At 39.9% G+C, this 27,973-nt stretch overlaps 1 protein-coding gene across 7 annotated transcripts; it reads left to right on the top strand.

The window, feature by feature from the left end:
* Positions 1 to 27,949, top strand: atat1 (alpha tubulin acetyltransferase 1). 7 transcript variants are annotated; one of them, XM_088405058.1, is made up of 12 exons: positions 1 to 380; positions 1,993 to 2,053; positions 5,126 to 5,217; positions 6,639 to 6,696; positions 6,800 to 6,913; positions 9,806 to 9,907; positions 10,798 to 10,843; positions 18,145 to 18,219; positions 18,553 to 18,760; positions 22,632 to 22,717; positions 23,070 to 23,151; positions 27,388 to 27,949. In XM_088405058.1, the coding sequence occupies exons 1-12, from the start codon at positions 289 to 291 to the stop codon at positions 27,656 to 27,658; spliced, it is 1,287 nt and encodes a 428-aa protein (XP_088261184.1). In that variant the 5' UTR covers positions 1 to 288; the 3' UTR covers positions 27,659 to 27,949. The 7 variants fall into 7 exon arrangements, with proteins under 7 accessions (XP_088261184.1, XP_088261188.1, XP_088261191.1 ...); XM_088405062.1 differs by lacking the exon at positions 22,632 to 22,717 and adding an exon at positions 24,712 to 24,775 and having other exon boundaries at positions 27,388 to 27,611; XM_088405065.1 differs by lacking the exon at positions 27,388 to 27,949 and adding an exon at positions 26,229 to 26,353.
* Positions 27,950 to 27,973: the final 24 nt, after the last annotated feature.

Genomic DNA, 27,973 nt, shown 5'->3' with positions numbered 1-27,973 from the left:
ATCACTGTGCGACTCAGTGCCCAGTTCACAATGGAGGTTCCTTGATGTCCTAATAAGCATTGCCACATCAGTGTCCTTTCTTTTCCGTTTTAGAGTAGAGAGTCTTCTGAAGGATTGTAACAAAAAAACTAGCTGTTGGGCTGTGGTTGTTTTTGCTCGCGAAGCAGCAGCGACGTGGCCGGTCGGTAGCGTTGTTGTCTCGCTAGTCGGGAGGTGCCTGCCCGCACTTGCTCTTGGACTGATTTTTTTTTTTTTTGGTACATCATCCAGCGATAGAAAGGAAACGTCATGGAGTTCCCTTTTAATGTTAACCAATTGTTTTCTGAGAGGTTCTCCATTTTGGATGAGACCCTTGTTGCAGGTCGTGTATCTCCTAGAAGGTAAAGCTATCAATATTAGCTCCCACCTATTGTTAGTGGCTATATGAAAACCTAAACCAGCCAACCATTTAGCGCTGACTTTGTCACGTGTAGTCGCCACAACTTTTGTTGTCTTGTTTCTTATCTTGTTGTGATGTAAAATTTGTCTCGCCATATTTTTGTCTTTATCATTTGACCTTTCACGAGATACAGCTTGCTTGTTAGCATGTGTGCGGATTTAAAGATGATTTCACCTGCATTTTTGCCATTTTCTCTAATCCCATTCATCCTCTCAAGTCCTTCCCCACACCTCCCGTGCAGTTGGGAACTGTTCTTCTTCTGGGCCTCCCAACATGCAGTTGGGAACTGTCTTCTGGGCCTGACTGATCACATGTTTCTTGGCCAGCAGGAGCAAGGCTGCCATAAAATTGGCACAGTTTATCTCTACAGTGCTTAATTGGCTTAATACTAAGAGAAGTGCGGGTCACGAGTGTCATTTGTCCTTTCATAAAAAAAACAAACAAACAAACCCACAAACAAAAAAAATCAGTCGACGAGAATTCCCGTCACTGGCAAACATCATATGTATTTTACATCGGATCATCATATGAATTAAATAAATAAAAAGAAAGATTTGCTTCTATACAAATAAACCTCTTAACACAATTCGTGTTAGATCGGCCCAAAATCTACACCATAGAATCTTCATTTCAATCACCTATTCATCCGGGGAAATAGTACTAATCACACATCACCCAACACATGGACAGCAAGCACATTATGCATTGAAGTCAGTCCTCCAAGGCTGCCTGCAGACTCCACATTCAGCAATCATACACTAAGAAGCAAACTTATAGTTGTAATCAACACAGCCCTTCTCTCAGATGTCATTGATCTGATTGTCATTCAGACTCATAATTCATTCAAAGATTCACATGTGAGCTCAAATCATCTTCCACATACACAAAAAAACAAAGCCCAAGTAAAAATCAAGGTTTTGCTCAGCCTGATTTATAATAATGTATTTATTATAATGTATACAATTTCTAAACTTAAAACTTGCATTTCCTGGCTAATGACTATTCTAATTATTCATACTTGAATGAAGTTGCCTTTTTTTACCATGAAGGAAGTCGTGCCAGAGTGCTTTGCTCAGCCATGTGCGACGGATTTATTCATTCAATTCATTTTCAAAAAGCAAAATAACATAAAAAGCTTTTAATACTACATTTTGAAACATAAATTTTTACTTTAGGCCTGTGCCATGAATGTTAAGCAAGACTGTGTAGACATTGGTGTTTCACGTCATAAAAACAATCGACCTCCCAGCCATGATGAAGAAATTAATTCAATGTCAGTGTTGATCATTGCAATATTTTAATGACACTTTCTTCCAGAATGTTTCTGCTTCAGCACCCACCAGTTATTCCTGGGTTCATGTCTGACATGACTAATGTTTTGTCAGGCTTAGTTTATCAATTCTAAGATGTTTCTTGTTATTCTGTGGTCTGTTGGCAAAACGAGCTTCCGTCAGTGATGGTCTGATGGACAGTCTATCGGTAAAAACTGCCCATCTCTTTCCTCCATCAAATGACACAGAGTAATAAACCCTATTGTATATTTTTTTTTACAGGCCGGATCTTCAATCCCATGTAGCTACGGTTATTGACGAACTGGGGAGAGCCTCTGCAAAGGTGAGTTTCACTCTCATAATCCGGTCAAGAGTTTTTGTTGTTGTTGTTTTTGTCATGTAGACAATTACATAATGTATTGAGAAAGTTAACAAAATTGGCTATTTGGATAATTTCCAGAGAATCTTCTCCCTCTCAATATTATTTTATTAAAGGGAGTATTAGTAATTTTTGTATTGCGCCTGTGGGAGCTTTTGGGGGATCATGGTAAATGCAGCAATAAACACTCCTCCTCCTACTGTCCGTAGCTATAACAGATATGGTGACCTCCAGAGGAGTGCCATCCCTCATGTAATATAATTAAATGATAACAAGACCTACATTTAAATTTAAAGCATACTATTTGTCATCAAGAACACATTTATTTGCAAGTTTTTAAAATTTATAATTTATTCATTTTTCAGTGAAAAAAATCTAAATCTTACACAGTGTCTCTTTAAATTATATTATTGTAAGGACCACAATTAATCACTTAAGAATGAATACACAAGTATTTACATTCAGCATACAGATCTGTGAAAAAGTACAGTGGGCCACCGTGTTACGAACTTAATCCGTTCAGCGGCTACGCTCGTAACTCAAACTGCTCGTATGACGGGCAATCCAAACCTATGTTAATTAGTGAATGCGTGCAACGCGTGCAAAAACCTTAGGTAAAAGCATCACGACTTTATACACATATTAAAAATTAGTAACATAATCTACTGTACAGTTAAATTAAATAACATAAATATACAAAGGAAAAATGACATTTACCTTTGGGGCGACGTGACTTGAGCTGGGTGGAGGCGGAGGGGAGCAGAGACCAACCCGCAGAATTTATTTATTTATTTTCTTATACGAGAACATATCACCGGCGATTTCCTTCTCTTTAATCCATAATAGAAGAAGCCTCTCCATTTTGTTGTCGACCGAGGTCCGTCCCCTGGCAAGGAAATTCTTGCCCTTAGAAGATTGCCGAGCGGTTATTGCCATACTCACGAGCAAGGTTAACTATGCGTGCGCCTCCTTTGTATTTTTCTTTTTTTATTATCTCCTGCTGGGTTTCTATTGTCATCATCCTCTTACTTCTTCCTTTACCGCCACTAGCAATTTTAGAAGCCATGTTTAAAAGATAAAGTTTGCAAAGTCTTCACAACGTTCCTTCCTTCCGTTTTTGACTCATTTTGTCTCCTTCCCTCCATCCCGACCAGCTGTGCCATCAAGCTAGATGAAGGCGTTCAACCAATAGCATATCGGCATCTCCGTGACTGAAACAGTGACTGTGACATTGTAAGAGCAATAGCATATCAGCATTACCGTGAAATGCGTGAGCAGTTGATTTCGTTGATGTAGCAAAGCGAAATCAATTGTACGGACACATTGACCGGCAACGCGTGCAAAATTCTTAGGTAAAATCGTCACGATTTTATACACATATTGAAAATTACTAACATAATCTACTGTACAGTTAAATTAAATAACGTAAATATACAAAGGAAAAGTGACATTTTCCTTTGGGGTGACGTGACTTGAGCTGGGTGGAGGCGGAGGGGAGCAGAGACCAACCCGCAGAATGTATTTATTTATTTTCTTAAACAAGAACTTTTCTCAAACTAGAACATATCACCGGCGATTTCCTTCTCTTTAATCCATAATAGAAGAAGCCTCTCCATTTTGTTGTCAATCGAGGTCCGTCCCCCGGCAAGGAAAGTCTTGCCCTTAGAAGATTGCCGAGCGGTTCTGTCCATACTCACGAGCAAGGTTAACTATGCACGCGCCTCCTTCGTATTTTTTTTTTTTATTATCTCCTGCCTGGTTTCTATTGTCATCATCCTCTTACTTCTTCCTTTACCGCCACTTGCAATTTTAGAAGCCATGTCTAACAGATAAAGTTTGCAAAGTCTTCACAACATTCCTTCCTTCCATTTTTCACTCATTTTCTCTCCTTCCTTCCATCCCGACCAGCTGTGCCATCCAGCTAGACAAAGGCGTGCGGCCAATAGCATACCGGCATTTCTGTGATTGACGTGACGTTGGCCAATAGCATCTCCGTGAGTGAGACCCACTGTGACCTTAATCGACCAATAGCATATTGGCCTTTCCGTGACTGATTCCGTGACTGACACCGTGACTCAGACAGTGACTGTGACATTGTAAGAGCAATAGCGTTCAACGTTACCGTGATGAGCGTTAACTTCTGAGGTAGTTGACGTAGCAAAGCGAAAATAACTGTACTAATGTAATGGCCGGAATGTCGTATTGTTCGTAAGACGGAAGGTTTGTGCGTAAGTGGGGGACAAAAGAATTCGGGGTCCATGCTCGTAAGTCGAAATGTTCGTAAAAGAGGGTGTTTGTAAACCGGGGGCCGACTGTATAGTGAGAGCTACCTATATATAATATCCATGTATACAATTAAATGTCATCATCAATCAAAAATATAGAAAGGATTTATTTCCCTTTGAGTGTTGTGAGAGCTTGTTATGGCCATATTCTATAGTGAGGGTTGCCGAGCCTAGCTTTTCCTTCTTCGTCTTACTTGATTATCTCCAGCTTTATATCCAAATAAAACATCTTCTTCTCTCTTTAACATCACTAGCAATTTTGGGACCCATGGCTGACCAATTCAAGTTTGAATTAAGCACTAAAATGCACTATAAATACGTTTTGGTAAGCACTTACAGGCGAACAAAGCTTTAACGTTTCGCCATTTTGTAAACTGTGACGCCGACCAATAGCAGACCAGTATCTTATGAAGTTATGATGCTGACCAATAGCAGACCAGCATTTTAGTGACGTAAGTGGTGACGCGTGTTTAGCCATATTAGCGCGGAGCGACTCTTAGTCACGCATGCACACTGACTGCCATGTTTGAGGAGGTGTTTTTGTCGTAACGCGAAAAAAATGGCGTAAAGAGGGGACAAATACATGCAGCGGTCAACATCGTAAGGTGAAAAAAAAGGATGAAAGCTAGGGACGCCGTAAACCAGGGGTCCACTGTAGTTGGTTATTGTGCATAGATTTGTGCCATATAACCATCATCCTACCAACATTTTTCCATGGTACAAACATTGAGTGTTTGTGATCTGTCCACAGGCCCAAAAGCTTTCCACTCCTGTCACAAGTGCCACCAAGTTGCAGTCTCAACGTCATCAAGTCTACCTGATGAAGGATGGAGAAAGCAAAGGGTATATTATATAGTCATGTTTGGTTCTCTCTGTACATAGTATACCCGGTAAATTAGCCAAGCAGAAGTTTAACAGAAACAACGATCTCTTCACCTGTACTTCTCAGCCAGAACTCGCCGAAGCCGCATTGTCCTATTGATAGTGCACATTCACATGGAACCTGTGACTTTATAACACATTGCATTGCCACGTCAGTGCAACAGAGACAAATACTTTCTACACAAATGAGTGATGTTCCACTGAGGTTACACATCCATTTTACCTCTGATTATACCTTGTTGGAACTTTCACATTTGTTCGTAGTTTCGATTGCGGGCCCAATTGAATAATAGTATATTGTTTACATACCTTTGTGAAAGATTCCTGCGCGTTCGGGTATGAGCCGGGATAAACACACATTTACACGTTCATCGCGTCAACAACACTTCGAAGATTTATTATTACCAAATTGTCTAATGCAGTTTACAAGCCAATTGTCCAAAACAGAGATCTCTGGATCATTCCCGTGTCATGGTGAGAATGATGCCGGTTCCTCATCCGCCGCCCTCTTTTATATGTGCCGGTCCACCAAATGGGGGTTGTCGCCGGTCCATTCATCATGTTGGGTTGTTTCCTGTCCTCTGCTGCCCCCTTTCGGTTGGAGGATTCCAGTCCAGACGTTTCAGCAACTGTGTAGATGCTTTTGAACATACTCAAATACACATTAGAACGTTCTTTTTTTTCACCATTATATAGCCCTGACTTTTATTGTTACATTCATCCAATCTTTTAACTCCTCTCTCATATGGTACGATATTTCAGTATTTTATTGTTTGCGCCCGTAGGTGTGTGTGTGTGTGTGTGTGTGTGTCTGTGTGCGTGTGTGTGTGTGTGTGTGTGTGTGTGTGTGTGTCCACCGTCCCAGACCTGTGGACGCCAATCACCTCTGTGTATTCGAGGTCTATCATCAAACAATGCATTCTGGAGGACTTTACCCCCACTCCTATCTTTTGTGGTGCCCCTCTTTTGTTATTGCCGCCAGTAAGTCCCTGTTTTACTGACTGCATCACAAAGACAAATGATCGCACCAGGTTTTGACCTCCCGGGCCGGCTCCACAGAAAATTGCTACTCTGAATTTTTATTGCCAATCAACCTACTAAAAACTACATTCCTTCAACCTCTACATCAGAAGTCTATAACTTTTCAGTTCTGTTTCAACTCAATCCTACATCAGTAACTTTCCACATAGAACATTGAGCTGGAAAAAAGCAATTTTTTGGAATTTGGAAAAAGGCAGTAGTTAACGCCACTCGCAGCAACCTCCCTCACATTGGCCAAATTCAGAAGACTTTGTGACGTGACAATTGTTCAGCCCACATGTTTACTCACATTTGGAACCACATTTAGACACCTCTAAACCCCTCTCTTTTTCTCCTGACAGAGGGTGTGGCGCAATTGTGGGATTTCTCAAGGTTGGATACAAGAAATTATTTCTGCTAGTGAGTCTCTATTATTTTATTGTTTCTTCATCAAATGACATTACTGTGGATCTTTTTTTTTTTTTTTTTTAACTAACTGCTCTCTGATGTGTTCTATTCAAAGGACCAGCAAGATTTGCATGTAGAGGCAGAGCCACTATGTGTATTGGATTTCTTCATCGCTGAAAATGTACAGCGACACGGATACGGACTGGAGTTGTTTAATTTCATGTTGCAGGTGAAGCCATCTTACTTTGTGTTGGGGAAGTCGCAGCCACTTTCAATATGAGTTAGCATGCAAAAACCAAGGTAGTGATGGCCTCTGTGAACAACTTTCCCTATTGTAATTTGTACCCGGGGGGGGGGGGGGGTTAAGCATGCTTAAAAAATTATTTAGCAAGACAGCATGTGCACAGATATATTTGCCAGGAGGGGGGCAGAAACTGATATCCATCTTTCTCCTATTTAATGTCTCCATTTATCTCCTGTTCAATGCATGTCAATTTCCTGGTGAGATTGTGACTGATCTCAATTAAGTGTCACAATTTTCCAGTCAAAGTTCCCATGTATTGAAGGACTTTACATCAATATATTCTCTGGATAATTGTGAAACTAACTATGACCAATAAAATGATGGTCATATAATGAGAGGAAAAGGAAGGAATAATTGAATGACCACAGCCGCTTAAATTTACATTTACTATATGAGGTTTAATAATTTAAGATGTAAGTAAATATGTGTTCTGCACTCACTGGATGTGGCAAGTGCATTAAGTGCATTTATAGTTACCTCGTCTGTTGGCATGCAAGAAACCTTCAGAGCACGTCTATCGGCAATTTAGCTTCTTTTTTGTTTTTAATTAATTAAAAAAAAATCTGCGACTGGGGCGCGATATGCTCGGCGCAATATAGCGGGGGATCACTGTAAATAATATCATGAAGATGTTTTGAGATTGCTTTAATATAACAAAAACAATCAACAAAATTTAAAAAAACATTTGGATGTCGTTTTTATTCATAAATGAAATATGACTTTCTTTCTGAGCACCAGAGGTACACTTAAGTTAGTACTATTAGTGATTATAATAGTGACAATAAGATATAACAACAATAATATATATGGTCAAATGCCAATAAAACCGACATGTCATTTATCACCTAATATCATTTTTTTTATGCTAAAAAAGTTATTTAATATTTTAAATAATTTACTAAGTAGTAAAATGATTTATCTGTGTACAGTATTTAAAGATGAACTGTTAAGCTCAAAAACTGTTTTAATTAAAAATTGAGATTTTTCTGCTTCCCATGGGCTCACCACTTGTGGGAGGGGCCGTAGTGGTCGGGTACACTGTGAGCTGGGTAGTGGCCAAAGTCGGGGACCTTGGACCTCTGATCCCCGTGTGCAGAAGCTAGCTCTTGTGACATGGAATGTTACCTCTTTGGCAGGGATTGAGCCTGAGCTTCAGTGTGAGGCTGAGAAGTTCCGACTAGATATAGTCGGACTCGCCTCCACACGCGGCATGGGTTCTGGTACCAGTCCTCTCGAGAGGGGTTGGACTCTCTTCCACTCTGGAGTTGCCCGCGGTGAGAGGCGCCAAGCAGTGTGCCCCTTGGCTCAGCGCCTGTATGTTGGAGTTTACCCCAGTGGACAACAGGGTAGCCTCCCTTCACCTTCAGGTGGGGGGACGGGTCCTGACTTTGATTTGTGCTTAAGTCAGGACCAAAGTCTTCTATCTCTGGGGCTGAAGTCCCTGAGGAGTTCAAAAAACTCCTTGGTGGCTAGCCCCCAGGGGTGGATGAGATCTGTCCAGAGTTTCTAAAGACTCTGGATGTTGTGGGGCTGTCTTGGTTGACACAACTCTACACCATCGCATGGACATCGGGGATACTGCCCCTGGATTGGCAGACTGAGGTGATGGTCCTTCTTTTTAAGAGGGATAATGTAGGGTGTGTTGCAACTAAAGAGGGATCACACTCCTCAGCCTTCCCTGTAGGGTCTATTCAGGGGTGCTGGAGAGGAGTGTCCGTCAGGAAGTCAAATCTCAGATTCAGGAGGAGCAGTGTGGTTTTCGTCCCGCCTGCGGAACAGTGAAACGGCTCTACACCCTCGGCAGGGTCCTCGAGGATGCATGGGAGTTTGCCCAACCAGTCTACTGTACTTGTGCTTTGTGGACTTGGAGAAAGCATTTGACCGTGTCCCTTGGGGAGCTCTGTGGTGGTGCTTCGGGAGTTTGCCGTTTTGTCACCTGATATAGGCTGTTTAGTCCTTGTATGACTGATGTCAGAGTTTGGTCCCATATCCGGCAGTAAATTGGATCCAGTTCCTGTGAGGGTTGGACCCTTTATCACCAATTCTGTTCATTACTTTTATGGACAGAATTTCTAAGTGCAGCCGAAGCGTTGTCGGGTCCGTTTTGTGCCGTGACCTTTAAGTCTTGCTGGAGCGGTTCACAGCCGAAATGTGAAGTGACTGGTACACAGATCAGCAGCTCCAAATCTGAGACCATGATCCTCAGTCGGAAAACGGTGGAGTGTCCTCTCCGGGTCGGGGATGAGGTCCTGCCCCAAGAGGAGGTTGGGTTCTTGGTCATGAGTGCGGGCAAAATGGAACGGGAGATTGACAGGCGGATCGGTGTAGAGGTACAGGTACAGGTCTGTCGTGGTGAAGAGAGAGCTGAGCCAAAGGGCGAAGCTTTCTGCTTGTCGGTCGATCAACATGTCTGCCCTCACCTATGGTCACGAGCTGTGGGTTGTGACCAAAAGAACAACATCCTGGATGCAAGTAGCCGAAATGAGTTTCCTCCGCAGGGTTTCCAGGGTCTCCCTTAGAAATAGGGTGAGAAGCTCGGTGTCGAGACGCTGCTCCTTCTCGTTGAGAGCAGCCAGTTAAGGTGGCTTAGGCATCTAGTTAGGATGCCTTCCAGACGCCTCCCTCATGAGGTGTTGCGGGCATGTCCCACTGGGCTTCCGTGCTCAAGCTGCTGCCCTCGCCACTCAAACCCGGATAAAGCGGTAGCTAATGGATGGATTAATGGATTTTTCTGTATGGCAGTTCTTGTTTTTGTGAAACTGAAGTTGTCACAATACAACTCAATAACATAAGTGGCATTTCTCTTTTTCTTCAAAGCACAAAAATATAGACCCAGTGCTGATGGCATATGACAGGCCCTCTCCTAAATTGTTGTCTTTCCTGGCCAAGCATTACTGCCTGACACAAAGTGTTCCTCAGGTACAGCTTGCATTTTGCTTACTCATTCGTGTATGTATAAGTTATCACTACAACAAAAACCAGATCCACCTCTTCATACTGTAGATATTTTCAACCTATCTCTCAATTCCTCACAGAAAAACTAGACATTTTGCAGTTTTTGTGCACATACTCAAAATGCTTAAAAAAAAACTGCTTAAAATATTTAAAACACAATATGGCGCCTAAGCCCTGTCAATTTCAAAAGTAGCATTTCTTTATAAGTAGTACCGAGTTGCTTCTTCATGCACTTTTGAAATCAGTTTTTCTTCATTGAATCTAAAAATATCTATGTGAAATTGTTTGGAGCCAATAGCGTGTACTGTATTTACGGTCTGAACGTTTAATAAAGGAAATTATAAATTATTGGGGAGGCAAATATGTACCCTTATATTGTGGTTATACTGTATTTGGACAAATTACAACCTGGCCTATCATGAAAGTAATATTTGTTATATTAATTTTAAATTTAATGTACTTGTTAATTGGTTGATTAATTTCTCCATATAAAAATGAACAAATGCAAGGCAATGCAGCTCTCTTTTATCTTGTTGCAAGCAGTCATTACCAACATATGGCACCACCTATACATATAGAGATTTTTTTGTAGACTGTGTTCTATATGTATTTTCCAATTGTTTTGATGTTAAAAATAAATAATACAAGGGATATCATTCCTAAATCCCAATCATTCAGATTCATGGTTAACCACTAAACAGTTTTTTTTTTTTTCAACAGCATGCTGGTGTTATCATTTTAGTGCCAGTTAAGATATAAAACTACTGCATATTGTTGCTCCATGAATCACATAGGAGATTTTGTGTGTTTCATCTTTCTTTATTTGCCACTTCTGTTTTCTTTTTGGCTCATAGGTCAATAACTTTGTTGTGTTTGATGGCTTCTTCAACAACAAATCAGGTACTTTTTTATTGTTGACACATCTTTCAGTTTCTTAGATGTTTGTAGTCATTCTTTCTTTGCTAGGCAATCAGGCTTTCTTTCTGACTAACATGCAAAAAATGTATTGTGCGTGGAAGGAAATTGTCACCTTTTATTACAAAACATACATTTCACATTCACATAAGAGTGTTGTACTTAAAACACCTCAGAGAACATTGAATCCAAAGAAGTTCAAATTGAAAGAAAACATGATTACAATGATTTTCAAATCCTTTCAACTTATATTTAGTTGAATGCATCGCAAAGAATAAACATGTAACGTTCAAACTGATTAATATTATTATTTACTTTTGTTTTATAAAATACTCTCGACTTTTGCATTTGGTGCATGCAAGGCACATTCCCAAAAATCTGGGAAGATCGGGAAATTTGAGGGCTACTCAAAAAACACCAGTTTGGAACGTTTCACGGATGAACAGTTATAATTGAAAAGTGCCTGCACCCATGGGGCCCGGCAAAAGAATGATGGTGGTCCCCCTTCCCATGGGCTCACCATCTGTGAGAGGGACCATAGGGGTCGGGTGCAAAGTGAGCTGGGCGGTGGCCAAAGGCGGGGACCTTCGTGCACCGATCCCCGGCTACAGAAGTTAGTTCTTGGGATTTGGTCACCTGTCTGGCAGGGGAGGAGCCTGAGCTGGAGGGTGGGCTGGAGAGCGCTCCCTCCGGGGACTCCCTTGTTCTGCAGGGGGACTTCAATGTCAAGAAACTCCTTGGTGGCAAGGCTCCCGGGGTGAATAAAATCTTTCCGGAGTTCCTGGATGTTGTAGGGCTGTCCTGCCTGACACGTCTCTGCATCGCATGGACATCAGGGACAGTGCCCCTGGATTGGCAGACTGGGGTTCTTTTTAAGAAGGGGGCAGGAGGGTGTGTTCCAACTACAGAGGTGTCACACTCCTCAGCCTCCCCGATAAGATCTATTCAGGTGTGCTGGATAGGAGAGTCCATAAGGAAGTCCATCAGGAGCCTTGGGCTCTGCCAAGGCTGCCCTTTGTCACCGATTCTGTTCATTCATTTTATGGACAGAATTTCCAGGCGCAGCCGAAGCATTGAGGGGGTCCGGTTTGGGAGCCTCAGCATTGCATCTCTGCTTTTTGCAGATGATGTGGTGCTGTTGGCTTCTTTAAGCTGTGACCTCAAACTCTCACTGGAGTAGTGTGAAGCAGCTGGGATGAAGATCAGCACCTCCACCTGCAATGGATAATTATAATGAATGATTTATTATTATTTATTAAAAGAGCACATGCATGTAGTGCAACCTGTGGGTAAGAAAAAAGCTATAGCGATTGCTAATCACCCACTTGCTGGGTGGCGAGGCAAAATGCAAGGAACAAAGCAGGCTCTGTGTAACCCGTGGAATCCACATATTGCCTCACAAATTTTTAATACTGTGTGTCTGCCACGCCGAGCTGCTCCAGCCACGCAACAGGGCCGTGCATCCCCGCCCACCGCATGCATCTCCGAGTCCCTGGAGAGTCAAACATTGCTTGCATGGGGACTGGTAACTCGCGCCATTAAAAATATAAAATAAAATAAATGTTTTCTGAACTTCCGGAAAAACAAGACAAGTTCCATTTGTGGAAAGTTTTCATGGACAGAATTTAATTGCATGTGTCATTTTACAATGGGTAAGTACCAGGCATGGGTTCTTGCATCTCGAGATAGAAGAGGTGCATGGAGATCTGCAGGCGTTTTTAGTTAATTGCACTGATTTTCTATTCTGTTACCTAACTGCCCCCATGCAACGCATCACTACAATGCCCGTCTGCTATTGGTCAGCTTCTCCTCACGGATATGCTGATCAGCCTCACTTGTTTCAAAATGGCAGAATGGTAAAGCTTTGTTCTATTGTGAGTGGTTACAAAACTAAATTTTTAGTGCATTTTACTGGTTAATTCAAACTTGACTGGGTTAGCCATGGGTCCCAAGATTGCTAGAATGTTAAAGAGACAAGTAAGAAGGTGATTTATATGGAAACAAAGCTGAAGATAATCAACAAACACGAAGCAACCCTTACTAGGGAATATGGCCATAACAAGCACCACTCAAAGGTAAATAATTCCTTTCTATATTTCTTATTTATGATTTTTGAATGTATACATGTATTTTGTATATACGTAGCACTTACTATACTATTTTGGTACCAATTTTTAATTTGTATGTACAATTTGATGTTTTTACCTGGGGTTCTGAATGCATTAGCTATTAAACATAGGTTTGGATTGTCCCCATACATGAATTTGCTTTACGAGCCCAGTCGCGGAACAAATTAATCTCGTAACGCAGGCCCATTGTATAATGAAAGTCAATTTCATTTGAAATTATATTTTTTCTAAATATATTTCGAGTAAAGGCTGGGTTTTTTTATGTGGACTCGTCCCTTCATGAACACACCACAGAGACGACAGGGTTGGATGAAGTGGTTCACTTTACTGCAAATGAGTGGTACACAGCACAGGAGACTTTGTTTAAGCCCCGCCACTGTCATATGACGTCACAGCAGAAAGCTAGGCTGACTGCTTTTAGTACAAACAACTCTGAAAATTTACATAGAATACATAAAGATGTCTTTTTACAATGGGTTTTAGCAATATGTGATTTTATAGTGGTTTTTAACTTAGTTTTAACACAAGTGCTCCACAATGTAGTCAATGTAATCTGTTTTTATTTATTTTATTAATTTTTTTACCCAACAACATCCATTTTATAGTTTTCATAAAGAAATAAAATAGGTAATACAGACGGCAGCCAAAACAAATTATTAGACTGCACAATGGCGCCCTCTAACGGAACAAAGTAAAACAGGCCACATGTGCAGGCTCAAAATGGCGCAGATTCAGTGCAATTTGAACTGTAACTGTCTTTAACTGATTAAGGGACATTTACAATAATATTGCAATGGCATTTACCTGCAAATGAGTGGTACAACGCACAGGACACTTTGTTTAAGCCCCTCCACTGTTATGTGGCGTCTATAAGGAAGATGACATTGTTTTCATTATAAAAATAAATAGTACAACCAACGTGAGCAATAAACTTAATGTAAACGGAAGCACAGCATCTCCAATGCTGTCACATAACTGTGTCTCTCACAACAAGTCTCATGTTAGCCTTTTTAACGTACTTTATAATACTTTATCAGGGGTGCATAACTGTATAACTTAACACAGCAGAAAGCTCGGCTGACTGTGATGGAGTTCCGGTTTCCTGGCACACAACCATAGGTAGGGACAAAGTACCAGTCATGCAGGGTCAACTATATACATGCAGATGATACAATCATATTTAGCAGGATTTCACTACAATAACAATAAGTTATTCATTTACCCGTTACTTATGTATTATATCTATTTTTTATTCATACAATTATTCTCCATATTCTGTTCTTTTTGTGTCATATCCATTTGGTTACGCTCCATCTAGTGTTGTAGTTTTAATTTGGAGTTTTTAGTCAATTAGAATTCAGCTAACTTTGTTGCCAGGCTGTATGTAATCTGCTTGCTCCCGGGGGCATTAGGGGATTTGCTTCAACAGTTGCGGGCCTTCTGTGCCGTGTGCAAAGACACATGTAAACAGGCCCATATTTTTAATAGACTGCTGCAATAGCCAATCGAGTCATAAGATCGCCATATAGAGGCCTCTCGCTGAACTTGACGTGAGTGAATGCTCACTGCAAGAAGGTGGTGCAATGCTCAACAACCAAGCTATGTGGTGTTGGCTTTGACAAGGGACAAAGATGTTTTTTCTACTAGATGGGTTTGTACTCTGAATGAAACCTCCAAGGCAATAGTTCCTAAAGCTCGCATAGTGGCAAGAGGTTTTGAGGAAGTCAATATTCATGAGTTGCAAAAGGATTCTCCCACATTTGCCCCAGTCACTCAAATTGCTCTTTGCTGTGATATGTCAAAACCAATAGACAGTTCGTTCTATGGATATTAAATCTGCCTTTTTGCAGGGAATGGAATTTCGAGGGACATCTATATTCATCCCCCACTAGAAGCTGGTGTCGGTGGTGTTCTGTGGAAACTAAAGAAATGTGTGTATGGACTTGTGGAAGATTACCTCTATTTGTACAGTCACGAACCATCAGTGTATAGACTTGTGGATGCCTCTCTCTATTGGTACAAAAAAGTCAAACACCTTATGCTAAAGACTGGGGGTAAAATGTCACAAGTTGACCCAGCAGTGTTCTTTTGGCAGTATGAGCAGTCTCAGGTGACAGGAAATCTGTTTTTCATGTGAGCTGAGAGCTGAGAGTTTTCCATATATGGGCATGGTCTTTGTAACTTTTGACGATGTATGCAGGTGCATCAACACACCTACATTGACAACCTAAAACCAGTTCCCATACTGAAAGCATGAGCTGTACAAAATAATGCTTCATTGAATGAATCGGAAAGAGACCATCTTAGGTCCAAAATAGAAAAAAAATTGTGGGTAGCAAAACAAACAAGACCTGATATGTTTGATGTGTGCACCCTGGCATCAAACATTAGAAATGCTAATGTCCAGTCCATCATTGAGATCAACAAAATAATCCGTAAATTTAAGTCAGAAAAGGTCACACTTAAGTTTCAGTATTTAGGCAAAAGTGAGGTGTTGAGTTTGGCTGTTTTCAGTGATGCTACGCTGGCTAATCTTCCAGACGGAGGCACACAAGGAGGTGCATTAATTGTTCTCATTGGGAAAAAATGAAAGAGTCTCACCACTGTTTTGGCAGTCTAAAAAAATCAGCCTGTAGTAAGGAGCACACTGGCAGGAGAAAGGCTTGCCATGTCAGATGGGATCGACAATGCACTCTTCTTGGCTACACTCTATTCTGAGATTACCATTGGAAATCCTGACCTCAACACTCTTTCCTTTCATCCGTGTCACAGACAGTCATTCCCTGTTTGATGCTCTAAAATCCATAAAACAAGTCACAGAAAAGACTTAGGTTTGAAATCAGTAGTATTAAAGAATTTCTGCAAACAAATAAAATCACAGAGGTGCGTTGGTCAGATGCAGTTACAACTAGCTGATTGTTTAACTAAAAAAGGCACTTTAACCCAATACGTCCCAATACTTCTGAAAGCCCTAAAGGAGGGTGTATGCACACATTGAAGTGAAATTGTTTGTGGGTGTTATTAATGATGTTCAAATTTGTTGTTCTGTTATTTGTGATGTGCAATGTTGTTGCTCAGTTGTTTTATTTTAGTTTTGTTTTAAAGATGGGGGAAAGTGTTATTATCCTGTGTGTTGTCGCGAGTACTTGCGAGATTTTCAGTTTCGCTTTAGGCGGGTGTTGAGTATTGCGGAATAAATGAATCGTTGAGCAAAACAGTTTCGAATACTTTGGTGATGGTGTGAATGAGATTGTTTATGTTGTTACAGTGATGTAGAATATACCTCTGACTTCCTTGCACTAATTAAATGAGGTCCCAAATAAACTGCGCAAACCTTAACTGATGGACTTACTGTATGAAACTTTTTGAAGATACGGGTTTGAGTAACGCGACGACGCTGTGTGTGCTGCTTGCACACAGATAGTGCACATAATGTGGGAGCGACATGAATGATGACATTGAGGCAGACGTTTTAATGAAAGAAAGGGCGAGTACCAAACACCAAGTCCTGGTACTCATGTGAGTAACTCGTGAAAAAAGTTATTTGCACCCCTGCATATAAAACCCAAGAACAGAGCTTTATAAACATGTGTATTAAAGTATTCAGACTATAACCTGCTATCCATGAGTTTTAACTTGCAGTCTCGGTCTCAAATTAAACAAATCTGCATACTTATTTGAATTATTTTTTTGAAGAAAACATAAATAAATTAGAAGGAGCCATGCTATAGAAACATCCCTTTTAAATTTTCCTAAACTGGGCATCATTTTAGGAAAATTGTTTGTATCCTCCGTCTAAAACACCATAACATTTGGTGCATTTGTAGCCACATGGTATTCATACCATATCTTGCATAATACCATTGTAAAGATTTGCTTTTGTCATCATTGCTTTTTTTTTTTGGTTTTGTCTGTAAGGTATATGTACAAGATGACAAAACACCTTGCAAGATGAAACCAGAATGAAAACGGGTTTATCCGTTACAGCTGAAATTTTATTCAATTTCCAAATTGTTTTACCGTTAAATTGTCTAAGGCTCAATTTCGTGTCCTTTGACTGGAATGTGCGGCTTTTTGTAAGGATTTTTTTTTTTTTAATTCTTTCTTTTCTCTGGCATCCCTAGTGTCTTGATTTATGTCATTAGTTGCTTTTGGCATTTTACTTGTTTTGCTTTTTCCATTCTCTTTCCCATGTGTGTTAGCTTTTGAAAACATAATGACAATAATTTATTTGTGCCACTCATTTATCGCGGGGGTTACGTCCAAAAAATAACACGCGCGAAGTGAAATCTGTGAAGTAACCAGCTTTATTTTTTTATTATTTTACAATGCAATACTATAAAATAAAACCAAAAATCAAAACCTGTTTTAAAGCCCCAAAATTGTTTAAAACAATCATTTTAATATAGTAACACAAAGTTGGAAACATTGTCACTCGCGTATTTCACAGTACCAGCAATGCCTCTTCTTCCTGAACCCGCACATTGTAATGAGTAGTTATATGAGCTCTTTCTTTTTCTGAGCAACAAGATTTCTATAAACGGATATGCCCGGACATTCAATTAAAGTGAAGCTTCTTATATTATAACAATACACTTGAAAGTTCAATTTATTAAAAAAGAAATGTAGGTAAAAGTCAGATATCCAAAGCTGTGCATTTCTCCATTGCTCAGCCACACAGACGAGGTGTGTGCGTTTGCTCTCGGCACGCCTACTAGTCACGTGATCGGCTCCCAGAGCCCAAGCTGTCAATCAATGTGCTTACTAGCACATTGCAACCTGTGTGCTGAGCTGAGCAGGAGAGAGACACAGAGACACAGGCGAGACGAAAGCAAGCTTTTGGATCCTCTTGCCTTTTGTAATAAATTGATAAGTGAAAAACCAATACAGTACAGCGTCAATATTTTATTTCGAGTAATCCCCTGAGCCAATCAGGATTCAGAGCACAATGCGCTGTAAAAATTCTCCACACTGTAAAAAACCCGTGAAGCAGCAAACCCATGACAGATGAACCGCGATATAGCGAGGGATTACTGTATTCATTTGTTAGGTAGGTTCAACTACTACTATGTTTTGGTATACAGTAGTATCTTAGATTAAGTGAAATGTCATTTTATCTTGCAATACTCAGGGTTCTAAATATGTTTTCATCCACAGTGGCCCAATTGAGAACGATTCCCCTAAAAAAGCCAGATGGGGAGATCAAACCCTATTCTGTAACGGAGAGAGAAGGTATACATGTAGTTCCATGACAACAAAATTGTGTGTGGGTGTGCGTGTGTGTGTGTGTGAGACTAGTGGTGTTCACATAGTTGATTACTTGACAGTATTCATCAACATGCTTCAGGTTTATCTGTCTTGTAATTTATTAAATTGGTATTTTTGTGAAAGTAATATTCTTCACTTTAAATTAAGCTTATTGATGAGTACATTATTAGAAATAATTATTTGTTCTTGACCATTATTCATTGGAGATTTAGCTGTCACTCGTTCTAGAGGCCAAGGTAATAATGAGACTGTTTTTAGGTTGTTTAAGTGCCTTTCCAATAATAATTTCCTCAACAGCGGCGCGTCAGGAGCGAAGGAGTCGTCCCTGGCCATTTGCCACTCCCCATTCTCCCCATCGGTTGGCATCCTCCCACTACTCCCTCAGTGTGGACTCCTCCCCCACCAGGACATCCCCTCAGGCCTCCACAATATCTGCTTCTGTGGTACACAGGGACCAGAGCCCAAACTTTCCTCTCATCGAACAATCCCGGGAAAGACGCACCAGGTATACACACAGCCCTCTGCCGGAAACCATTGCTTGTACATACTGCAAGTAAACTTTGAAAATAATTGTCTTTCAGCAGCAGAATATGTGGTCATGGTCACTCAAGTGGAAATGATTCAAAAGATATTTACGTCACACCTTTACACTGAGTATTGTTATTGACAATTGAAACCCAAGAAATAGGTGAAGCAAGCTTTAAAGCAGGGGTGGGCAAGTCCTGTCCTTGAGAGCCACAATCCAGCCTGTTTTCGATCTTTCCCTAGAACCAAAACACCTGATTAAAATAATGAGCTTATCGGCCTGCTTCAAGGAATTCTGATAACAACCCTGATTTGAGGCAGGTGTGTTGGTCGAAGGGAAACATAGAAAACAGGGTGGATTGTGGCTCTCGAGGATCGGACTTGGCCAACCCTGCTTTAAAGTATAGTGTGGTTAAAATGATCAGTTAAAAAAGGACCTCTTGACAAATTCAACTTTTCCTTATTTTACCACAGTATTACGAACGCTCTGCTTATGTGAAGTTCACTCCTATCAAATGAGCCAAGCCATTAAGCTCTACTTTGACCATCCTTGGTTCCTTACCATTTCTGACAATGTTTTGCATCATGACAGCGTTGCATACAGTCCTTTTTGGGGATAGCAGACATAAAAACAACGAAACGGAGGAAATGTTGGATTTTTTGGGGGGGTGAAATTCACTTTTTTTTTCATTCTTTTTCTTTTTCATTTTTCTTCTAAATGTATATACCAGTTTTGAATTTGAAAAAACAATAAATTAAATTTAGGATTCCAAGTAATTTGAGCAACTTCTTTGAAGTCGCAAGGATCAGAAGCTGGATTAAGCATGTTTGTTTAGGCTTCCTGTAGCATAGTCAAAGCCAAACGTTTTGAGGAAGTCAGCTAATCCTCCAAAACATTATGGTACAACAAATGCATTGGTACACTTTTATTTTGAAGTTTTTTTTAGTTTGAAGTTTTTGAAGCATAGTCACAACAACACTAAACCAAACTCCTAGAGTGAACAACACGATGTTTTTGTGAAATCAATCATGTTCACACTATGTTGTTTGAAAATGAAGTTTAATGTGTCAATTCAGGGCACTAAAAAACATGAGTCAAGCGACGACTGACATTTAGTTTTCCCACTGATACTCTTTTTTTTGTCTTCTTAATTGACGTTATTTTTTTTGACTGGTCAAAGAGCTTACCTTCTAGGGATTTCTAAATAAAAGAATAAAAATGTGTGTGACAGGACGTTCTTCATTATTTTTTTATACTGTAGTTGCTTCAGTTTTCCAGATGATAATGACTGAAATTTCCATAATGTAATTGATGGCAACATTATATTTTAAAACTGACAAAAATATGTTGTACTGTATTACGCAAAGAGCAGTCATGGCATCCATGATAACTTTCAGTCTGGCTTCACACCAAGCCATAGCACTGAAACTGCCATTAGAGTTTTGAATGACCTTTTACTTCTTTTCGGTCCTTCTTGACCTAATAGCTGCTTTTGACATTGTTGGTCACGCCATCCTGCTAGCAAGGCTCGAAACCATGTTGGCATTACAGGCACATGGTTCAAATCCTATCTGTCGGACAGATCATTCTTGGTCAACTTAGGGGCTTTCTCCTCCTCTCCAGACCCTATTACTTGCAGAGTCCTCCAAGGTTCTATTCTCGGCACCGTACTTTTTCTCAAGTACTTCTTACCACTCGGATCTATTTTCTCCAAGCACAACATTCCCTCCCACTCTTTGGCTGATGATGTCAAAATCTATCAGCTCTTAAGAACCTTCACCCAGGAGTCTTTGTTTGACTGCTTGAGTGACCCAAAGCCTGGATGAAGGCTAATTTTCTCAACCTCAATGACATTAAGACAGAAGCCATTACTTTTGGCCACATCACCCCATGCTCCATCACCAAGATCCTGGGTCCCATTAGTATTAAAACAAGTGCAACCGTAAGAAAACTTGGTGTCCTTCTAGACAGTGATTTCAAATTCGACAAACATACAGTATCAGCTCTGTTGTTAAAACCAGTTTCTTCCAGCTGAGGCTCCTTGCTAAAACTAACTTACCTCACACAGGCAGATTTGGAGCGTGTCATTCATTGCTTCATTTCATCATAGTTAGCTAACTGCAACTCCTTGTTCGTTGGCCTCGACCAGTCCTTAATCAGCCAGCTTCAGCTGGTTCAAAACGTGGCTGCTCGTCTCCTCACTCGCACCAACCAAGAAACATTCACACATCACTCCAATACTGGCCTCTCTGCCCTCGTTACACATTCCCTTCAGAATAAACTTTAAAATACTACTGATCACCTTCAAAGCCTATAGTGTTATATTAGTGCCACAATTGGGAGCGTGCAAAAAAAAATTTTGAGTGTATGGGCATTGCTTTTATTATTATTATTATTGCTGTATCGTATCATTTGACAGAACTACCTTGTTAGTTTCTGTACTTTAATTATAGACTGTAAGCCCAGCTTCTCCCGCCCAAGTCTGTGCTGACGCACTCTCGTTTGCTCGTTCCAGGTGAACACAAGCAATCTCATTGCTTGCTCAATAGTTTTTTTTCTGCGCTCAAAATCTGTTTTTGCTCGCTCAGTTTTATATTCTGCGCTTTTTTTTGCTCGCGTTTGTGTCACAAATATAACGCCATACACTCCAGTACTGGCCTCTCTGCCCTCGTTTCCCATTCCCTTCAGAATAAACTTACTGATCACCTTCAAAGCCCTAAATAGCCAGGCCCTCTCACTTAGCTGAACTCCTGCACCATCATACCCCTGTTCGAGCCCTTTGGTTTGCTGACCAGCTGCTGCTGGCTCCGCCTAAAACTAGGCTAAAGACCCATGCTGTTCGAGCCTTTGCAGCAGCCGCCCCAAGGCTCTGGAATAATTTGCCAATTTTCATTAGATCCGCCCAGAACCTTTTTGATTTTAAATCCCTTTTAAAAACTTCTTCTCACTTGCTTTTAATACACCTTTAAAGGTGACATCCCTGAAGTGCTGTCTTATCTGTTTTAGCCTGTTTGTGTCTCTTAAGTGTTTTTCTATTTGCACTTTTATTTCATTGTACAGCACTTTGGTTGACTGGTCTTTTTAAATGTGCTTTATAAATGAAGTTTGACTTGACTTTTCTACGTACACACAATTATTGCTTGACACTGTCTCTTCTATATCTTTTCCTTCACTTTTTTGTTCACCCATTATGCCACCTATTTTTTTTCAAAACCCCTTTGTATTAATTCATTGCCTCATCTTTTCCAAACAATCATTATATGCTCAAAATTGAATAGTTCCCTTAACAGATCTCAACTGGGTTTCCATTGACTGCCTTCTGACAGGCGCCATTTTGTCATAAAAGAAAGACTATAGTGTCCGAGTTTCTTAGAATAGTCCTGTTTCTGTGCGGAGATGGAGTATGTGATGGGCTTGGAGAATATCACTGTGATGACAAGATCTCCTGTTCTCCTTGTAAAAAAAAAGGTTCTTGTTATCAAGTCTTCAGAAAAAAATGGTAGCTCTGAATTGCCTTGTTCATTTTTAATGCATTAAACTTCCACTTTCTCAAAATATGTAAACTTTCAATTTTGCACTTCAGCTCTCAATTCTACTCACATAACATAACCAAACAGTAGTTGCTGCAAAAGCCCACTTGCCTTTTTTATTTTTACGATATCTTTGTTTGCCCAGTTTTGGTTCTGTTTTATATTTATTATTGTATTATTTTGCTTATCTTATCTTGTCTTTCTTTTTTGTTTTTTTACTGGCACTTCCATCTTTATATCTACCCCCATACCTTTTTTTTCTCCCGTTCTATATTTCTTTCTTTCATCTCCCATGGACACTGTTGCTGTTAATCTACTAGCCAACAGGGTCAAGTTGCCAGAGACGGCTTGTACAGCCGCCACATGGACTGCAAATCTTTCAGATTGCTGGGAAGACCCCTTGCAGGTAAAGTTTACTGAAGATGTAAGGGACTTTTGAAACCATGGTTGGTAAGAGACTTTTGAAACCATGGTTGACAAGTAAAGCGCTTAATTGTGATGTAAACTCTACACACTCCTGTTCAAAATCCAGCTTTTTGTCGTATTATAAAAATGCTTGAGTTCTTGCAACTGTTGTAATTCCTGTACTCTTATTTTGGAAATAAATGCTATCAGGGATGAAAATGTGTTGATGCCACAAAATCTATGGACCTGACTCTACAAAAAAGTGCTCATTTCACTCACTGAAACGTGTGAGTGCTTGGCAGTTAGGTGTCCTGCTACTCCTCACCCTGATCAAGTACCCCGTACCTCCTCAGGTCTGAAACCAGCGAGAGACCAACCACACATGTTGAAAATTACGGAAAAACAGAGGATGAGTATGCCGATACAACAAAGCAGGTATTTATACTTTTGTCACTAGGTCAATAAGGTCAACACGCTACACACAAACGCCAGACTAACGCACAGTGTCCACTTACATCATGATAGCAACCAACCTGTCAAAATGAATAGATCAAACAACAAGATCAAACTTTTGCTGGCATGCAAAAGAGTCTGCATGCCAGCGAGTAAAGTTTCATGTAAATGACAGATTAGATCGCATCAACAAGAATAAGTGAGATTTTGATTCTTCCAAAAATCAATTCCTTAGTTGAAGTATATGAAAATAAGTGATTTGTAGATAATGTCTTTACCCGACTAGCTAGTTAGCCCATCCTCTGAGACAAAATTTTCCAAATGCTGCATACTGTATGTCTCGCATATATCGCACCTGACATTTTGGTAACAAAGAGTGGACTGCCTGATGCTTAAAAAGGAGTGCATCCTAAAGTTCGTGACGCCACATGTCCAGACTGTCCCGTTTGCGATTTTCGCCTCAATGAGTGTCCTAGCACATCTGTACTCCACAGCATATCTTGCAATTTAGTGACCAAAAGTAGACTAAACTTTTTAGACCATCTAAAGCCAGGTCTATTTCAAGATGCAGGTTGTATCACTCATATTAGGGCATACTAAAACTGAGGTTGCCCTAGATAGATATGAAATTTTCGCTTACAGTGGACCCCTGGTTTACGACATCCCTGCCTTGCGTTTTTTTCACCTTACGACGTGGACCACGACTTTTTTGTCCCCTCTTTACATCATTTCTTTCGGCTTACGACATCCAACATGGTGGTCAGTGTGTGTGCATGTTGGATGTCTCTGTGCTCCTACGTCCATACACGTGTCATCGTCTACATCACTACAATGCTGATCTGTTATTGGTCACGGTTAAAATGGCCACATGCTAAAGACTGGATGTCTTCGCGTTACAATCCCAAGAGTGGAATGGAATAATCTCGTAAACCGGGGACCCACTGTATCTCTATATATTTATGATTTTGCATGGAATCAAGAGATCTCTTTGACCATTTAACAGTTTGACTCTTAAAAAGATGAAACCATATAGAAACCTAACCCTTGGGGGCTTGTGAAAAACAGTACACATTTTATTTTTCTTCCAAAAAGTGTCGGTGCTTTTGAGGTATCATAACAAAACCACTCATGAATATATTTTTGCTGTTAACCACTCAAAATGCTCAGTGGCATCAGACCTATTCACAGCTTTGTAGTCAAAAAAATTGGTTGATGGTCGCGGCAGGAGCCAATCTCGTTTCTCATACAAGTGCCTATCTCCCTTTGATTGCCCTGCAACACCGTGATTGGCCCCCGGCATGACCATTGACCAATGAGGGCAGAAGTTTTAATCTAATCTTGCCCCAACTCCCGCCTCTTAGACCAATGGGACGTGCCGCGTCACAGGCTGTTTGATAAACCCAAGGGAGAGGAGTAAAGACGTTGACCAGACCGTTGGAATTCTCTTTCCTAGATTTATTTTATAATAAAATGGTATTTAAGTATTCACTCATTGTTATCATGTTTGTTTATCTACAGCTTTCTCTTTAATTTGACTTCCAGCCGCCGCTAATACTGTATGACCGTGACTGCCGCGAGACTTCAAAGGATGGACTGTTCACTCACTGTATGAGGTTCAATAATTTAAGATTTAAGTAAATTTATGTTCTGCGGTATTATTTGTCTTAAATATGTATAGTATGAAGACCACATTCAAAAAGATATTCAGCTACTGACATAAAACATGCATGAAAATTCCGTAGGGGGTGACGCTACTTTGCGGTTTTTCACTTATCGAGTGGGGGTTCCGGTCGCCATTAACCGCGAAAAACAAGGGATCACTGTATTTCAAATAATAATAAAAAAGAAAAAAAATACCTTCAAGCACCAATGCAAAAACACACATACATACTTCTTGCAATCCATATTGTGTTTATTAAATAATATACTCCCGCTGTGCAGTGAATGTTTGTAAAGAAATTTTACTTATTAGGCTATGACTGCACCTACTGGATTAGTTGTGTTAAACGTTTCAACGCATCAAGTTCATTTTTGATCGACAGTCGAGGACCCATTGAAGTGATTCAGACAATAATCATGAGAAATACATGAAAAAAGAACAGGTTTACAGTACAGTGATCCTTCCTACTTCGCGGTCTCAGATATTGCGGTCTCAGTACTTCCGGATTTTTCCAGAAAAAATAAAAAATATTTCAAAATAAAAAATCACTTAAAAAAAGTGCAAAAATGTACAAAAATTGAAAAATGCAAAAAAGTACATTATACAGTACTGTATTAATCAAATAATGAAGTAATATTAGTTAATAACTATGTTAAGAATTCTTCAAGCGTTAACGTTAAGTTTGTGATGTTCTTTATCTCATTTTGAAATGCATGCTTTTAATTTGCCGGGTCGCGTTGCATTTCCGTTTCCTGCTTTACGTTCTCAGCGTGATTCGGCTGGTTACGGTGATGTAGTGAATGACAACGTAAGCTCATATTTATAGTTTATTATCATTTATGTTAACGCATGCTACTGCCTATGTTTAGTAAGCGATGAGTGTTTATTCTGTTTATGTGTTCGTTTGTGTAGAGGTTGCACTCTATAGTTAGTAGTTGTTAGTTGTTGCTAACTTGCTAATGTTGGCTAAAAATACAGTAAATTCATAGTGTTGCGTGGAGAGAGAGGGTGGTTGATCACGCGAGAGACGAAGGAGAATGTGAAGAAAAGACGATGCATGCGCAGAGAGTTCTGTTTCTGAGAAAAACGTGTTAACATTAAAAAAAAAAAAAAACATTTGTGGAAGTGCTGCTCAGTTCTCTGTTGTATTTACAAAATTAAAAAGTGACGGTTGAGACCGGCACTGCCTTCCCGCTGCCGTTTGTACCGAGTCGAGCACCGCTTCGAGACGTCCTGCGAGGGCTATCTACCCGGACGGGCAAATCCAGCCCTGGAAATGAGGTTTCCCCCGTATCTTGTGTCTGCGGCCACCAGATGAACGGGAACGGACAACAATAGATTACGTGTTTATATGTTAGTTTACTGACTTTAAGATTGTTGTTGATTTATTATTCAACAGATACTACATGATACACCGTACATGAGCCAAAATAAATGTGAAGTTCAACGTGATGACGTGCGTACTCTTTCACCGGAGTCTTGGAGCAGATAACCAGTCCGGAGAACAAATTCTCAACAAACTAAGTAATATTAGTTATTTAATGAATATACAATAATGTTAACAATGTTAATAAAGATAATGTAATGTTAGATAATAGGAGAAAGGAAATAAAATAGGCAAAAAATACCAAAAAAAAAGGATTGTTTATGGTTACTGCGGCTATAATGGGGCGTACATGGAAATCTAGGAACTGATACCCTACTTCGCGGAATTCAGACTTTGCGGGGGGTTGACAGCCTCCATTAACCGCGAAGTAGGGGGGGATCACTATATATGGAAAATGACCATTTATAATGGGCGTCAATGGGACAAAAAATAGATTTAAATCACGTTGCAGGGTATCATTTTCTGAGCACCAATCTGAAAGAGAGACAAGATCTTGGTGCCCTTTTGAATTTTGGCCTCTTTTAACATTCCAACAAATAATTTCAGGTCTGTAGAGGGTTTTTTTTTTTTTTCAGTCCAAAAACTGTCACCAAAAAAATACTAGGGTTAATACTGTAAGTTTAATCGTCACGTTGATCACATGATATTATCACATTATTGCTAAAATGAATGCAACCAAAAGAAATCACAGGCACAGGTTACCTAAACTTCCACATTAAATATGCATTGTAACAAAATGACTTGGCGTGCATATACATAATTGAATCAAAATTGGACAAAAGGGCTTCAAGTATTTCAATAAAAGCAAACTTGCCTTGCATTGGTGTACCATGTCTTTGTCAACCTCTGATGGCTATAACCATCAATGGTAGTGAATCAGTGACTATCTATTTGTATAAAAATCAAGAGAAGATTTTTCTTTTTAAATAAAAATAGAAAAGTGTGATCAAATTTTATCAAAGGTACTGTGCTGAGTTATTTAGGACAGCTAGATGCAAATACCCTGAATTAAAAGTTGCAATTCTGTCCTTTTTTCTCATTTTGATTGTTTGCTTTTTTAATACTTTTGGAAGGGAGCGTAATTGTATTCAAATATGTAATTCAAATATCTTCTTGCTGGTTCAGCTTCTTCCTACTAATAACATGAACTGGTCCCATTTGTTCACCCCAGGCTTCCTACATATCCAGCACTATCTCCGACCAAGGAAAATGTGGTTCGCAGGCCCACATCGTTCAACAACAAAAAACTAAGACCAGAAACAGTTGCTGAGCCAGCCATTGTGAAAAAGCCACTCTGTGTTCCCGACCGTCATAGACATTTTTTGACTAAAGACCCAGATAGAAGCAGGAATGGCGGCTGTTCGTGGATTGGAGGAAATGGCTTCTTCTCTACCCTGCATGTGAAGCAATTGCTTTTAGACAGGAGCACGTGTCCATGGTGACGCTTGCATGACTCCTAATGTTGTGGAAATTCCATAGTGGAATTCTATAGTGTGTACACACACACACATATTATATATATATATATATATATATATATATATATATATATATACATACTGCAAATTACATTATTATAAATAAGAATCTAGTTTTTAGGATTGTCTCATCTTGCGCACCTGCACTTTGTTATTGTACATGTAAAACGCAGGATAGTGAGAAACGCAATTTCGATTCCTTTGTATGTTAAGCACATGTGAAGAAATTGACAATAAACTTGACTTTGACTTTTATTTATATATATATGTCACGGGGGA

The sequence above is a fragment of the Hippichthys cyanospilos genome, chromosome 21 (genome assembly GCF_059441005.1).
Source record: "Hippichthys cyanospilos isolate Australia breed blue-spotted pipefish chromosome 21, RoL_Hcya_1.0, whole genome shotgun sequence".
Taxonomy (NCBI): Eukaryota; Metazoa; Chordata; class Actinopteri; order Syngnathiformes; family Syngnathidae; genus Hippichthys; species Hippichthys cyanospilos.
The sequence above is the reverse complement of the archived record's forward strand: the minus strand, read 5'-3'. Positions and strand labels throughout refer to the sequence as shown.

Excerpts from the sequence above, each read along its gene's own strand:
- atat1 (XM_088405058.1), top strand. The coding sequence starts at position 289 with ATGGAGTTCCCTTTTAATGTTAACCAATTGTTTTCTGAGAGGTTCTCC. Across the intron at positions 6,914-9,805 it reads TGTTTAATTTCATGTTGCAG|CACAAAAATATAGACCCAGT; the intron begins GTGAAGCCATCT and ends TTTTCTTCAAAG. Across the intron at positions 9,908-10,797 it reads TGACACAAAGTGTTCCTCAG|GTCAATAACTTTGTTGTGTT; the intron begins GTACAGCTTGCA and ends TTTGGCTCATAG.